Raw genomic sequence first — 15,569 nt, 5'->3', positions numbered from 1 at the left:
GCTAAGATCACAGAAAAGACATGAGCAACAATAAAAGCTATCATCCATAAGTTTCAGTTCTTGAAGTTGGCATGTGCCTCTGTGGTTTGTGTGTTGGTCTGCCAGAAAGAAAAAGTAAAATCTGAGAGACTTACCTTTTCACCTTTTACTCCACTGCAATCACACTTGGATACAGATGTACATCCATGGCAAGCCTTAAAAGACAAAAAAAAAAGGTTTTTAAATATCATAAGACCATATGAAGTCTTTAATACTATTACGAAGAAGTTAGTCTAAAAACATAACCCTACAAAGCTTGTCATCAAGTGTTCAAAGCAGACACAGTTAATTGAAAGTTCAATCACCTTATTAATAACTATGTTTATACTTAACTGTAATATACTTTAAAATTTCCCTCAATATCTTAGATTTTTAATATGCTCAGACACCATTTACTCTAGAGTAACAATGCAACACCTATGGTCAAAGGGGTCAGAACTCCAATAAAACAGGCTCTTTGCACATGCCTCCACACAAAGTCCAATTACGGCTACCACCAGTAGATGTCGGGTTTTGCACTACAGTTTAACCAAGCCTGACGCCTAAGACCGTATTTGTGATACTTACTGGAAAAATACTTGCTACACAATTTTCCCTCCGCAGCTCAGAGAAATGTTTTAAAACCCCTGCATTTCATCTAGGTGCATTCACAGTCCGTTACATAGCATGACAGCTACAACCGTCCCTAGCATAAGGGGAGCAATAATCAGATATTAAGGGGTTACAGGAGGGAGATAGGTAAGCTTGATTCACAAATAAGATCCAGTCTAAGTAACCTTTCCATACTACATTTGCTTAGTTTATATTCTGTCCCTCACCCCAACATGGGTTACTCAGAGCTCTGAGTCAAACACATCTGTGTTCGCAGAAGTGAGATTTCCTTGTAGAACATCTCTACATAATACAGATGTTCAATTTTCAAACTTCTTTATAGTTAAAAACCATAACCCACATTACAAGATACACTACCTGAAATAATTCAGTGTTTAACTTGTTCTGAGAACAGGTACAGCATTGTATTAAAAAATACAGCACGTAGTTTAAACGTTTGAAGTGCTGAGTATTTGGGAGCCCCCCTCACCCCCTTCCCCAGTAACCTACAGAAAACATTATGCAAAAAATTTCAATTAAGCAGGAGACCCATTTGTGTGTCAGATCCCAAGTACACCCACACTTGACTTCTAGTCATCACTGTCACAGAAGCGTTTAGAGATACGACCCATCACCTACCTGGCATTAGGAATGTCCTGGCTCTTAGCCTAAACACATTACCAAACTGACTGAAAACACAGAAGCAGCTTAATTCACCTGGAGCTACACAAACCCATGCTCAGATAAAGCATCTTACAGCAAAAGGCAAAGCTTTAAGTACAGTAGCAGTGCTACATGACATGACTAGGGCATCTCAAAATCTTCCATTTGGCTTTTGTAATCAGTTTCTTGATTTGATGTATATGAAAACTCAAAATTCTTAGTTAACAGGGGTTTGTGGCCAGTTTAGGTTGGGCAAAACCCTGTGTCACCTGGCTTGACCTCATAGCCAGCCTTGTTTGGAGCAGGGTGTTTGGCTAAATACCATTCTGATGTTCCCCTTTAATCCAAGTTATCCTATGAATTTGGTATCAGATACTTTTCACTTTTAAAAGTGAATTTTTAAAAAGTAAATTCCTTGTGAACATGTTTGAGGATTAATCTCAGTAACAAGGCTTCATTTAAAAGGGATTAACCTTAGTTACATGCAGTATTCCCTTGCCTCACAGTACGAGCCTAACACCAAAAAAATAGGAAGATAGCTTATTGTCCAGTAGTGCTGGTTTCTTACTGCAAGGGTAGCAGAGCTCCACAAAAGTCTTTGCTGCCTCCAAGAGGCAGGGGCAGGAAACCTGAAGTCAGGAGACATTGAAAGACCTACCAAAAACTGTGCTACACAAATGAAAATAGCACACACAGAAACATGATCAAAATTCTGCAGAGAATAAGGAAAATTGGAGTTATGGAACAGAAGACACTCATTTAGTCTTCCTCACAGCTTCCAGAAAATATTTCTAATAGACATTTCCTAAGATTTCAGGTACAAGAGAACTATTGGGGTGAGCAGAGAGAAAAGGAAGCTGGAGGCGAGAAATAATATTGTTCAAGACCTCACTGCCACTCCAAAAGACAAGTTAGATATACACAATTTTATGAAGGCAATTTTACAAAATAAATCCAATTAATAAAGAAAACGGAATCAGAAGAGTTTGGTATGGAAGGAATCGCTCAAGGCAACATAGGCCAGGTTGCACAGGTCCTTGCCCAGTTGCATGTTGAAAAACTACAGTGGTGGAGATCCCACAGCTGACAATAGGTAAGATGCTGAAATATAAAGTATGTCCTTCCCAATACTGTGGCACTAAAAGAAGTTTAAGATTAATCTAAACCTTTAATAAAGTGCTGCTCCCCCTTATTCTATTTGTAGTTTAAAGGAAAAACAAAGTGGTTTGATTTAATCAATACAGTTGGAGTCTTTTTAAACCTGTGACTGTCTTCTGAAGTTGTTTAAATATCCAGGCCAACTCCTTACACTTTGAGCAGCCTCTTAACATATGCAATTAGACTGTGTAAGAGTCAGGTGCACTCACTGAACATTTTTTGACAGATGGTTTTGGATATCCAGTTCAGATGCATTACCTACAGGAAGGGAACATAGTCTTTCCCAGACAGCAATGAAGGGAAGCTGTAATCTGAAAACTCTTCAAATACCCACTTTTATCAAATGGTAGTAATTTTTGGCTTAAATCCTGGGAAAAACTATTCACCCACAATCTTATCAAAAAGTATTCTCTCAGCAGTCACTTATCTTCCTGTACAAAAGCTGTATTTGGCAGATTATGTTTCTTATTTGCATCAACTTGTATCCCCACCAATTATTTTTTTTTTAAAAAAACTACACAGAATAGAAAAAACCCTGAGAATTTGTACTATATCAAGATCAATTCATGCCACTTACGGGTCATATTGCAGGATAGCATAAAAAAACAACATAAAGTAAAACATTTTAGCACAGAAAAAAAAGCTTAATGACCTGACTCAAAACTCTCTTCTTGTTTAGACTTTTCCATAATCTCAAGGCCTTTTTTACTTGGGAAAGCAGGCACAGAAATTGTGCTACAGGAGAATGTAATACTGCGTAACAAGCTAGTACAAGTTCGAAAGACTCTCAGCAGCCAGAGGCTAGAGATTTCTGCTATCACAAATTTAATTCTCTATCTCATATCAACGCAAAGAAAATCTAGATGCCATACTACGCATACCAACACTTGGAATTTCTCTTGCACATGAGCAACAGCTCATCTATAACTCAAACAAAGAAAGCACATACAACGACCACAACATTTCAGGCATGGGGAAATCTACATTAAGAGCAATATTCAGATGGCTACGATCAGTAGTTTGCCCTTGCAACAGCTTAACCAATCAATAGTTCTGAAAAATTAAGTGACTAACTGGGTTTTCAGACATGGAAAAAAGTGAATTACCGCAAACCTAGTTGGAACTCTAAGTTACACTTGTTACGTTTGTTTCAGGTTGGGGAACTGAACAAGTCACTGTCTTGTATTCAGCAGCCAGAAGCCTTCAGTAATAGCTCAATTCCTAGCTCTGGAGAGATAGACACATTACCTAATGTGACAGGGAAGACTAAAGATGTATTGGATGGAATGTGAGCTGTGCCTTGATCATAAGGAGCTGCTCACAATCTCCATGCCTATTAAAATCTCTCAGTTTTCAGCTACACAAACTTGAATAAGGAACTGAGGCAGCTTTTAATAATAAGGCTGAAACTGCTTCGATTTGATTCTTTCCTACTGATACAGGGGGCTTGCTAACAGGATGGTTTGAAGTGCCATAGTGCTTATGTCAGTGGTGACCTTGCATAAACAGTGTCTCATTTGAACAACTCGTTTCTAAAATAGTTAGTCTGGAGTGATTAGTGTTCTTGAAATAATTTAAAGCAGACCCAGGACTGATAAGGAAGAAGCATCCCAAGGAAGGTGGTGCCTGGGATAGATAAGAAGGAAACATCCCAAGGATAATTGTGCCCATCTGGAACGATCACAACTATGCATCTGCCAGGGGGAGGAGATGAAAAGTTCAACCTGATGAAGACTTTGAGCCTTCATTGCTGAGACCCCCGAGGACCACCACCAGGAGGCAGTGCACAGGCACAACTATGAGGAGTTTACCTAAATTACTTCCTGGGACTAATTTTAATATGAAGCAGGGACAGGTTATGCATATGCATAGGTGTATTGTGCAATGCCATGAATAGGTAACATTCTGTTGTATCTAATTAAGGTGAACAGCCACGTTTGGTGTGCACGCTTGCAGAGGAGTGATCCCCCTGTGGAGCAGGTGCCAAATAAATATACCTTTATAACTCCTTGTGAGTGGTAAAGTTAGTGTACACACATCACTACCCCATTCCCATTGCTTCCCTCCCTGCCACTTCCCCCCATACACCCAGTAAGATGAACTCGTTATCACTGCCATTGCCTTTGCTGTGACTTCAGCATAGCAAGCCACAATCAAGGGCTCCAATTAATCTATTTGGGTTTAGCTAATCCTTTCATTGGATTTTCCTGACAGCTTCTACCCCATTGAATCCATGTGTGGAGAGCAAGTTCTTTTCATTAGTATATAAAAGGAGGGATGGTATTGGTTTACTGGTCAAAGGATAATTCTTCCAGAACAAGCTCAGTCTTTTGTGTCTTACATGGACTGAGGAAAACTGCTTTATGTCGCCAACATAATGGTGGCTTTTTGTTTGTTTCTCAGTTTGAAGAAAAAAGTATGCATTTGAAATCAAAGTAACTTCTTACTTTTGGCCACAGGTTTATTTTAGCCATCTCAGTGAAATGAAACAGCTTAAGCTATCCTCAAAATTTGTTTTATATATATATATATATATATCTATATATAGATATAGATATAAAAAACAGGTAGGTTGGCCTGCCTTTAGTTCTGACAGGCTAAGTTAAAGTAACAGCACCATTTATGCAACAGATTAGTTGCCTGATGAAAACATTTAGATAGGAAATTTAGTTTTGCTTCAGAAGTGATTTACCATAACACACACTCAACTGCAGAGAAACATTCAACTTTGTGACTACACAGAGGTATGTAGAGAATATCTAAATAAACATCCAAACCCTCAAACTAAATATGCATTAATACTTATATTAAGTACTTTAACATATAGGACTGTAACAGTACGTTAATACTGATTGCATGGAAAAGATCACAAGAATGCAGAAGGAAGCCAGTCACTCACCAAGATTGACATTTACAAATCAGAAATTAATAATCATGAGAAGGTGGAACATCTTCTAGAAACACAGTAGGTGAATCAATAAGGTGCCTTTGCAGATTATCAGAAGGGTTCTGACATGACCCAGGTTCCTTACAAATGAATTCTCTATCCTGATACCAAACAGAACGAGAAGGAAACAAGGAATAGGCCTCAACATTTACAGACTGAGCAATTCCTTTACTCCAACATCCTCTTTATGTTATTATTTTATCATGAATCCAGAATTTCCTGTCTGATAAACCCTCTCATCTCTACAGGAATATAGCAATATCACTGACCCTACCTGGCAATGCAGTTCGTACTGACAGACTACATACATACTTTCTTCAATGGCTCAGTCCTGGTGGCAGCAGGAGGTCAAGAATCAGAAACTGATTATGTGCAGACACTGATTTTAAATGCTGGTGTGGCTTGTGATGTATGAAGACTTAGATTCAAGTGACCACAAAGCAGCATTTGTTGGGATTAGCATGTATCCCTTTGGGATTAGATAGCACCCCCTTCATAAACAAATGATGTCCTGAAGGGAACTAAACCTTTATTTGACACCACATTGTAAACTACCTTATCAGGTGAGAAAAGTTCCCTCCAGCAGCAAAGAGGTGCACAGAAATAACTGAAAAATTCTGCCTAGGAGAAGTTGGACAGAATTCTAAAGAAAACTTAAAACTCTTCAAGGGTCTCTGATCAGAGGAGCAACACTTAACTGTGGGCCAATGCTCCAGTTTGAAGGGGTGAACAGACAGCAAGCAGCAATGGTTAGAAAAAACCATTAATATGCACTCAATCCACACTATGCAGCAATTGCTGTTTGTGTCCTGTATTTATATGTTCCCATACTTCTTTCTAGTGGTTTCACTAGGCTTTATTTGAATATATATAATTAAGCCTTTTGATAGTTTGGCTTTACTAAGACTCCCATTCACTAGAATTGTTAAAAGAACCACCAGTCATAAAACCCATTCAAAAGCAATTACTCTTTCAGGGTTTCCATGAAGCACAATCCGTCTTCCCTAACAGCTCTTGAGCCTGAAACTTGCAATTGAATCCCATATATTTTGTCAGAGGTGAGTAACAGAAGTCTTTCTACAAGGCTGATGTGCTTATGGGTTATTCTACCACCTGCAGCAGACAACGGATTACTATTGTTCAGATGATGTACAGTATCAACTTCAGGATGGACACATAATAGACTAAATACTTCTGGTTTTATTTTTTCCTTTTCTTCCAAGTGTTACAAAAAAAGCTAATACAATGAGCACTTTCTCCTAATACTAAGCTTTAGATTTGTTATCAAGCACCTCAGGTCTCCTTCAATATTTACCAGCATCACAGGACCAGCTATTCTTGTTAGAAAGCTAATCAGGTAATAAAATTAACACAGTACTATTTTCTTTGGAGAGCAAGTGAAAAAAAAAGCACTGAATGAAACACTACCTTGCATTCTGATGGAGTCATATCAAACCACAGAGCCCAGTGTCAGAAGAAATAGAGGTAAATCAAACCCTTCAAATTCTTGCTTAGCATGCATCACCCCCACCAGCTTTTTATTGCCAAAGAGGAAGGGGTCAGAAACAATGAAAGTGTTAATTAGGCTAAAACTCACATTTTTGAAGTCTTTTAGTTCAGAAAACAATGAAATAGAGCTTCACAATTCAGCAGGTCTGTCTCCAGACCACATATGTAGTAAACCAAACTTATTTCCTCAAACGCTCACAATACCTACATTAGCTCCAACACATACAACGTGACTGGTGAGCAGCAGTTTAACGTGGGAACAGCAGATTCCTAAACTAAATAGCAACATCTCATCATTTGCTCTTGTTCATGATTTAATGTTGGTAGCAGAGAATTTTCACAATAGATATTGCAACTACTCTTCAGACAAGTGTGGAAGACCTGTTCCTAGAATAAAGCTTAAACACAGCAGTTAAATCACGCACCTCAGTTATTCTAGCTGCTACAGGAGTTGCCTAAATGCTACTAGCATCACCCCCTGCATTCCAAGGGCAGCTTACCAGTCCAGAATATAAGGAACCATAAATAGTGGATAACTCTAGCAATAAAGACTGGCTCTACGATTAGAAATTCACTCTGATGAGCATTGGTGAATTCAAGACACAGAAAAGCATAGGTTACAAATGCCTTTGCCCTCCTTCCTTAGGAGACAACAGTACTATTTCTGCTGCAACTGTGCAAAACTCAAATTGTTATCCATCCATCCCTCCCTCCACAATGGACAAGTAATTCAGCTTTGTTGTTCCAAACAGACAAAGATTAAGCTTTTCTTTGGTGGTGGTTCTGAAGAATATACTTGCATTAATTAGCTTGCTAAGATGTGTGTAATAAAATATCTGCACTGTTCTCTAGCTAAGGATTTACTACTCATCCAGGTCAAAGATTTCACCATTTATCTTCAGCAAGCAGAGCTTCCTTTCACTCGCTTGGACATGAATATAACCAAGAAACAAAAGGGTTTGTGAGGATTCAACCAGAAGAGTTAAAGCTGTAATTGTTAGTTCTAATTATGATTTCACATACCTGCTCTTTAGGCTTAAGAAGAACACAAGTCTGCAGATAACAGCTTATTACTCAAAGATCTATGTGACGACAGCTATGGCAGAAAAGCCATCACAGCTCTATAATCCAAGTGGCTATTATTTTCTCAATCAAGTATTGCATTTATGGTCAGTAACACTTCTAAAGCAGAATCTGAATTAACAGATTATTGGATACTCATTTAAGTAAGAATTTCCCTCCATTTATCTAGCTAATAATACTAGAAGAAAGATACTAAGAGATTAAGTTCCTAGTCTAAACAGTCAGAACATTCATAGAAGTTTTTGATCAATTTTAAGGTAACTTCTGACAAGCAATTTAACCTGTTACACCTCGAGGCACTATCTTTCTTTGAACAAGACAAGACCTGTTCAGGCTTGCAGAGGAAGTTCTTAGCTGTAGTAGCCACATTTCTGGAAACGACAAATGAGTACACCAAGGCAGATTAAAAACAGATTCTGAGATCCTGACGGATTAAGATCCCTTCTTTTTCATCTTAAGGCTCAGTACTAGGTTGTTTGCTATTTAGACAGCTGAATAATTATAGCAATAACATGAAACATAGCCACAAGAGGCTCACTATATTTAGTTACCATGCCCTAAACAAAAGATTATGAAGTTTGAATCAATATTTTTCTTAGAATGCAGTTACTATGAATGATTTGAATTAAGAGGGCTACTTTTATAAAACTAAGAATAAAAGAGAACCTTGGCATAACTACCTTCAGAATGTGCAAAAGCTTTAAGCGAGTATGTTTATGTTAAAAATACTGCAGCCACAAGAAATAGAGGTGAGCTCTCTTCTAAGGAAAACTGAGTTTTCCCCTGCCTGTACTTTGTACTAAAATGATACGGAATTTTACTACTTTGAACTGAACTAATTATAGCTTGCTAACACATACTTCTCTGCAAAGATTAGCTTTTAGTTAAAAGTAAAGACAATATTTTCAGCATAGACCAGTCAACCTAGTCAAACCATAGACCCTTTCCAGACTCAGAGTCTCTGTACTGAATTAATGCCCAAAAACTTGTTTAACTCTCATTCATCCCCAGACTGCAACTATTTGTCCATAAAGATTTCTCCCTATAAACCTGAGCGCAACACAGGGAATAGTTTCTCTCTCCTTTCCTGGAAGCTCCTAAAAAAGGTTCAGATACAAGATTATAGAAGCACTCCCCTATAGATTTTGGCAGGTCCAGGGCCCCACTATGCAGCAGCTGCTACTGCTGCACAAAAGACTCAACTTGCAAACAAGGGCAGCAGAAAACAGGCTATTCAAATGCCTGAACTGCTGATCCAAGTTTCTAGAAACAGGAGAAAACCAAACTAAAATGGGAAGGACTCATCCCTAGCAAGGCCAGGAGTGGCTGCAAGTTAGCAGGAAGGTCATACAAAGATTCTGACCTCCCAGGAGCAACAAGGAAATACACACAGAAGTTATTCCCCTGGAAAAGGGGGTATCACAGCCTGACACTCTTTCTGTATCTGATTCCTGAACCAGAGAAGAGGACAAGGTGCAAGAGCCTAGCTAGGCATCAAGTCAGCTTCCCTACTATGCCTGACATCACTCTTTTCCTCCATACTCATCTTTAAGAGGCAAAAGACATAGTTATTTCAGACATGAAGAAACTAAGCAAGCAGTACAAGGAACAGAACTGGCTCTAGCAACTCACAGTAACTTGTTTTCTACAAAACTTTATCTTCAAAAATTGTTGTTGCCACTCTAATGAGTGCTGCCAGCCTTGCACTCAACTGTGGACAGTTCTCACTACTACTTCTGAAAACTCTTATGCTTCTGTGCCCTGTGAATCTTACAAGGCCAGAATGGGCTTCAATGTAGTATATTTTACTGAGTGGGACACACAGAAAGCACAATAGTCACATCAAGTTCCACTGCCCTTCCTACAAGCATTTCAATGCTAAAATTTAAGAGACCTGAGAAGCCAAGTACTTTTACTCCTGCCCTAACAAACAGATTTCCAAACAGCTCCACACCATCCTGCATGAATTTGCAAAAGTTTCCTCTAATAGCAACTCAGGTTAAGTACCACCTTTATGCTGACATCCAGAGGTCATATCTTAAAAAGCATTATGGTTAGATTTGGCAAGTATACCTCCTGGTAAATAGTTCAAGCAAAGAACACAAACCAGAATGTAAACTACAAGGTATTCTAGCCCACTTTGTCTCCAAGTTCATGAACCAACAGATTACAAACACCATTTCCCTCTTCAGCAGGCAGTGCAGCATTTGGATGAGCCTCTAAATAGCAGCATTAACAGAGGAACACCCTAAACAAAGTAACTCCGGTTGGCTTTTCATTTTTTGAATAGGAGGCTTTGGGGATGGGTAAGTTTCATACCACCTCTGTAGGCAGTCTACACTTCACTACTGCTCATTTCAGTTCCAAATGCTGAACACAAGCCATCCTCTAGCTCTTTTACAGACCACAGCCAAACTCCTTTAAAAAGTACATAGCAAATTAGAGGAATGGATGATTTTAAGCATGCCTCCATCTTTGCCTGCCCAGTTACACATTTCTGCAACTAACACTAGCACTGAAGCACAAGCATCAAGTACCTGAAGTTCAGTCAGTGGCAGTATACACTAGAGCCACGTTGCTTTTCAGGAAGTCTCAGTTTTACTTGAATTTTACACACCAGTCTCTAATCACTAGCCTCTTGAGGCCTACTGATTTTTTCCAGCTGCAAATAAGGCATGCCATATGGTACTCATTACAGGTTAAGATTTACTAGCCATTTAGGACCCTTCCCAAGTGACAGGTGTTAGATGTTGCCACTTTATATAACCATGCCCAAACGTAACACAAACCTAGACCTACCTGTCAGCTGGGCTTGTAAGACCTCAGATATGCTTGCAAGGCAAGTGTTATAGTCATAACACTGCTCATTCTGACAGTCTGTTTTAATCCTTTCCTGGTTAAGGAAATGGAATAAGGATACAGGCTGCAGACTAATTCCCCAGAAAATGGCCTGTTCCTCACCTTTATCCATATAATATACAACAGAGGAAGCTTCAATTCCTGAGTCCTGATGAGGAATGTCAGTCATTTGTCACTGACAACTGCACCTTGATGTGTCAAGTGCATGAAGCAGACCACACAAGAACAGAAATCCACTTCTTCCTCTGAGAAAGGATAGACAAAATAGAAGAGCATTTCAGAATAATCAACTCCACTGTGGTCTATCTTGAAACTACTGAAAGCACTCAATACCAAAGATTAAGCAAGTATACATACTAAAATGAAGCTGTGCACAGTGATATCACATTGTGATGTTATCTGAAGCAGTACACACCCTCTTAACTGTCAGAACAAGACCTAACTAACTTAAGGCTTGGTGGGTGTCTGGGGAATTTTTTTGTGGTGGAGGTGATTATCAAATCCATTCTCCTTCAGTTCTTGGACTGATTTTTCATAGCTCCAAGGTTCTTCTAGCTAAAGCTCTTTTATCATCTGTTTATGCCTGTAGCATCAGCATAGTGTGCATTTTAATACCTGAAGATAGCACTATGGGCAATGCTTTCTCTGAATTGCTCAATACTAATAAAAAAGCTACTCTCCTGCCTCAGGTAATCAAAGTTGAAAGACTAAGTACCACTGAATAGGGCCAAGTTAAATAGAGAAGCACTGAAGACAAAACAATTGTCCTAACCCTCTAAGTCAGAGGCATTTCCAAAAGATTAGAGCATCAGGACCTGATGAGTTGGGAGCCCTTTTCTTTTATCTACATGGGCTCAGAAATCCCTAAAGCTGATAGGAGTTGGATATTTAGTAGGAGCTCTCAGATACATGTTCAGGAAGTCACATGCCTAACTTCAGCCCATAAAGAGTAGCCCTCTTATCTGCTCAAGTTAGTTTACTGACCCACAGGCTATGTCCTAGCAATAGCTCAAAGTTGCCTTGGAACACCTGTCCCTTCAAGTGAGGTACTACACAGCAAGGTTTACCTTGCTATGAAAGAGTGACCTTCTAGTGATCTGGAGGATCACAATAGTAATTTCACAGACTACTTCACAGGGGCAAAGCAAAAGGGGGGCTGAATGTATTCAGTTGCCTTTAAAATACTGGAAGGGACAGCTTCAGGCTAGTGCTAATAGATGATTCTATCCAGCACACAAATCTTTGAATTAGATACTCAAACTTTATTAGAAGAAATAGGTTTCATTCCCTTACAGTAGGGAAATTACATCTAGAGGCTATACACTACATTATCCTGACGATCATTACATTTGGTTTGCACCCATCAGCACTAATCAGAAAGCATGCCCTGGGAATTAAGTCACACTTGTCAGACTTGCTACACTAAAAAAAAAGTTGAACCCTTGCCAAAGAACTAGCTAAAAGGACCACAGATAAGATCTTTACAAAATCACTGAAAAACCAACAAGTTTTAAAAATATTAACAGTTTACCAGTAGTAGGAAAGGCAAAATAAGTCTGATCAGCGCTAGAGAAAGGGGGTGTAGAGGAAAAGGAAATGCACTTTATGTTTTTGTTTTAAGCAGAACCTGATGTCTAAGCATTTATAATGGTTTTCCTGTATTTTGTCTCTGTTGCTCCCAGAACATAAGAAGATATTTTAAAGAAGCAGCCACAATTGAGTATTCCTCCTGGGAAGCTCAGTAATGAAAATATATCATTGGAATATGACGAGTCCATTAAAGTGTACCAGATAGTGCTTCAGAAAGACGCAATTTAAAATACATAACCTCAATATTCCTCTTTCAAAATAATTAGAGGGATCCCATTCACTTCAAACTTGCAAACAAAGTGTCACTTCCAACAGCAGTGTGTAAACAGTTGAGCACTATTTGTTCTGGGAAGCAGAGAGTCTTCAGCAGTAAGCTTCTCCTTGATGACACACAAACTTCCTCATTGCTTTCTCCAGCAATTGATTTTATTCACAATCACTCTCTGAAAGTTCATTAGTAGCAAGGTAGCCATATGTAACAAAGTATCTCCTTAAGGTGATTCTTTGACCATGTCTGAGGATGTCACTAAGCTGTCTTCCTTCCAACACTGCACTAAAATACCATCAAGTCCGAAAGAAGTGGGAACAGGCAAGGGGAGAGCACACATGGTTCCAGCAGCCTATCAGAGGAACACAATCCAACCATATGAAACGGCCCTTAAGTATTATCAAAACTGGAGATGCAGCTCAGTCTGAAGCTTGGCAGGAATAAGGAACAGCCCCTGGCATTTGTACACATTCCAAAACAGAAAGTCACTTTCTCTAATGGAAAGTATTGCCTGAGGCACCCTGTTTTAGGGAGTATACCAACTCCCACAAGTGCTATTTCCAGTTAAATATAGGCAAAGAAAATAACCTGCTGCAAGTTTGTGATACGTACTCTGCATGCTGCAGTAACTGGTAGGTTACACATAAGCTCTCAATATGGAGCATTCCCACAAAGTTTCAAGTGTATTCCATCAGCAAGCAAGGTTTGGAATAGAAGATACTGCTGCAACGTCCTTTTAGTCTGGAACTATTACAAGAAGAAAAAAAAAAAAAAAAAAAACACCCAGAACTTCAAAGACAGCTCTGCTTGAGCAAGAGGTCACCTAATTGAGCCTCCAGAGTAGGAAGATCACATTTGCAGTCTCAAATACTCTAAATAAATCACTTCATTATCAGTTTCTAATGACTAGAATTCAGAAATTTATATTTATACTTTAAACATCCACCTTCTGTATTTGTCCTCTGAACTCTTCTAGCAACTGGCAATAAAACATTATTTCATTTCAGGATCAGTGTTTGATAATTTAAGAGTTAATCTCTGGTATACCATGAACACCACCAAAAGAGTTTCCTTGCTATTTTAAATACTGTTTACCAAAAAAGTTAAGTATACACTTTTCTGCTACCAAAACAAAAGTCACTGAAAAGCTTACCATGAAGTTTAGGACAATACCTCCACAGTGACCCATCATCTTACTGACATTAAACATGTTTGCTTAGTCTGGCTGTTTAAAAAGAAGGAAAACCCAAAGCAATACTATTTCCATCACTGCCATGACTGGCCATGCTGTTCCTCCACAATTACTTCTGTGGTATATTAGCAATTTCAGGATCTTTAAAAGACCTGTTTGATTATTCTCACTGCTAGGTACTGCATGCTGATATTCTAAAAATACGCATTTTCTGAGCATGACCAGACCTGTCAAGAAGCATTTTCTCATTCAAGTCTCAAGTTAAGGAATTTTCTAGGTTCACCTAGGATACAAAAAAAAAAAAACAACCATACCTTAGACTTCCCTGTTTTAACACTTTGTTACTACTATTGCTTTTGGAGTTTGAAAGCTTTTAGAACAGAAAAGATAGTTTCAAGATTTGTGTGCCCAGGCACACAGGTGTGGAGGAGCGTCACCAATTCTATTTCCAAAAAGCTTCCATAAGCATTCTGTATCAGAAACTAAATGACACTATATATACACTTTCCCTTCAGTCAAAACTATGAAAAACCTCACCCACACAAATATCGACTTTTGTGTCAATGTTTGTCCTGTTTGCCTGGCTAGTCTGGGCACAGGCTTCTAGAAACTTTCACAGCACTACTTTCCCCATTAAGAAATATTGGAATCAAAGCCAAAAAAAAGCCAACACAAGCCTTGCAAGTTTTCTCATTTTCTCCAGATTGTCTTCACTGTTTTAAATATTTAGTAACTTAAGAATTTTTAAAAAACCCTAGTGCTTTCTGCAGAAACCTACAGGATTTTTTCTCATATCTGACTACATGAAGAGAGATGCAAAGAGTTAAATATAAAACTTCATTTTTCTATCCAGTGAAGAAGCCTCCTTTTCCTCCTGAATACCTTTTCCCTTAAAGGTTGAAAATACAATAGAAGTGGTCTTAAACTAATTCAGAATAAGTATTTTCTGTGATTAAGGCAATTCATATTATCTGAACAATAACTAGAAGTTACTTTGCTTTTCCCAAACCATGGCTTCTGCTGTCATTCTGTATAACAGATTAGTTCAAAGTAGCTTGACTCAAGAAAAATCACTATCCCATAAAAAGGATTACTTTTAGAAGGCTTTAAAACTGAGTTCATAAGCTCCTTCACCCAGATGCCATTTTGCATTGGCATTTCTTGTCAGGAAATCAATTTTTGAGAGTTGAAGGCTTGTCTAGCCTTGCCTGCAGGTCATGTTAATTTTCATTGCTTTAAGTAAAGCTATTTAACTGTGGGTTTTAATATTTGCTACTTTGAATCAAAGTGTAGAAAGAATGCAGTCCCTTGCCCAGGGTGGTCATTTTCTTCTCTATCAGACACTGGATGGATTTAAGTGCATGAAGAGAAAGGTTTCCTCTGAAGAATCAATGCTGTACTCAGCAGACACAGACCGGTGCCTCCATGCCCTGATAATAAACTTCTTCCTTAATCTAAGAACAACCCTCATGGCAAACAAGGGCAAGCCAGAAAAATACATGCAAATGTTGAAGTAATGGCTGCTTGACAGCTTTATGCAATTAATAACTAATGCAGGAGTTAGACTATGAGCCAGAATGGACAGTAATAAAATTAACTATTCTGAACAGAATGTAAGCTTCTGACAGTTTTCAGAGTACTGAAGAAATACTATGAAGTCCACTATATAC

General features: G+C 38.6%; 1 protein-coding gene across 1 annotated transcript in view; it reads right to left on the bottom strand.

The window, feature by feature from the left end:
- Positions 1 to 15,569, bottom strand: part of COL4A5 (collagen type IV alpha 5 chain) — a gene marked incomplete at both ends in the record, with an annotated part of 73,188 nt that overhangs the window by 50,732 nt on the left and 6,887 nt on the right. The window contains one exon of the mRNA XM_084269323.1: positions 135 to 194. Coding sequence (XP_084125449.1) covers positions 135 to 194 — 60 coding nt within the window. The remainder of the gene's footprint in view (positions 1 to 134; positions 195 to 15,569) is intronic.

The sequence above is a fragment of the Gallinula chloropus genome (assembly GCF_964237585.1).
Source record: "Gallinula chloropus genome assembly, chromosome: 11".
NCBI classification, from domain to species: domain Eukaryota; kingdom Metazoa; phylum Chordata; class Aves; order Gruiformes; family Rallidae; genus Gallinula; species Gallinula chloropus.
This window is presented reverse-complemented; position numbering and strand designations above follow the sequence as displayed.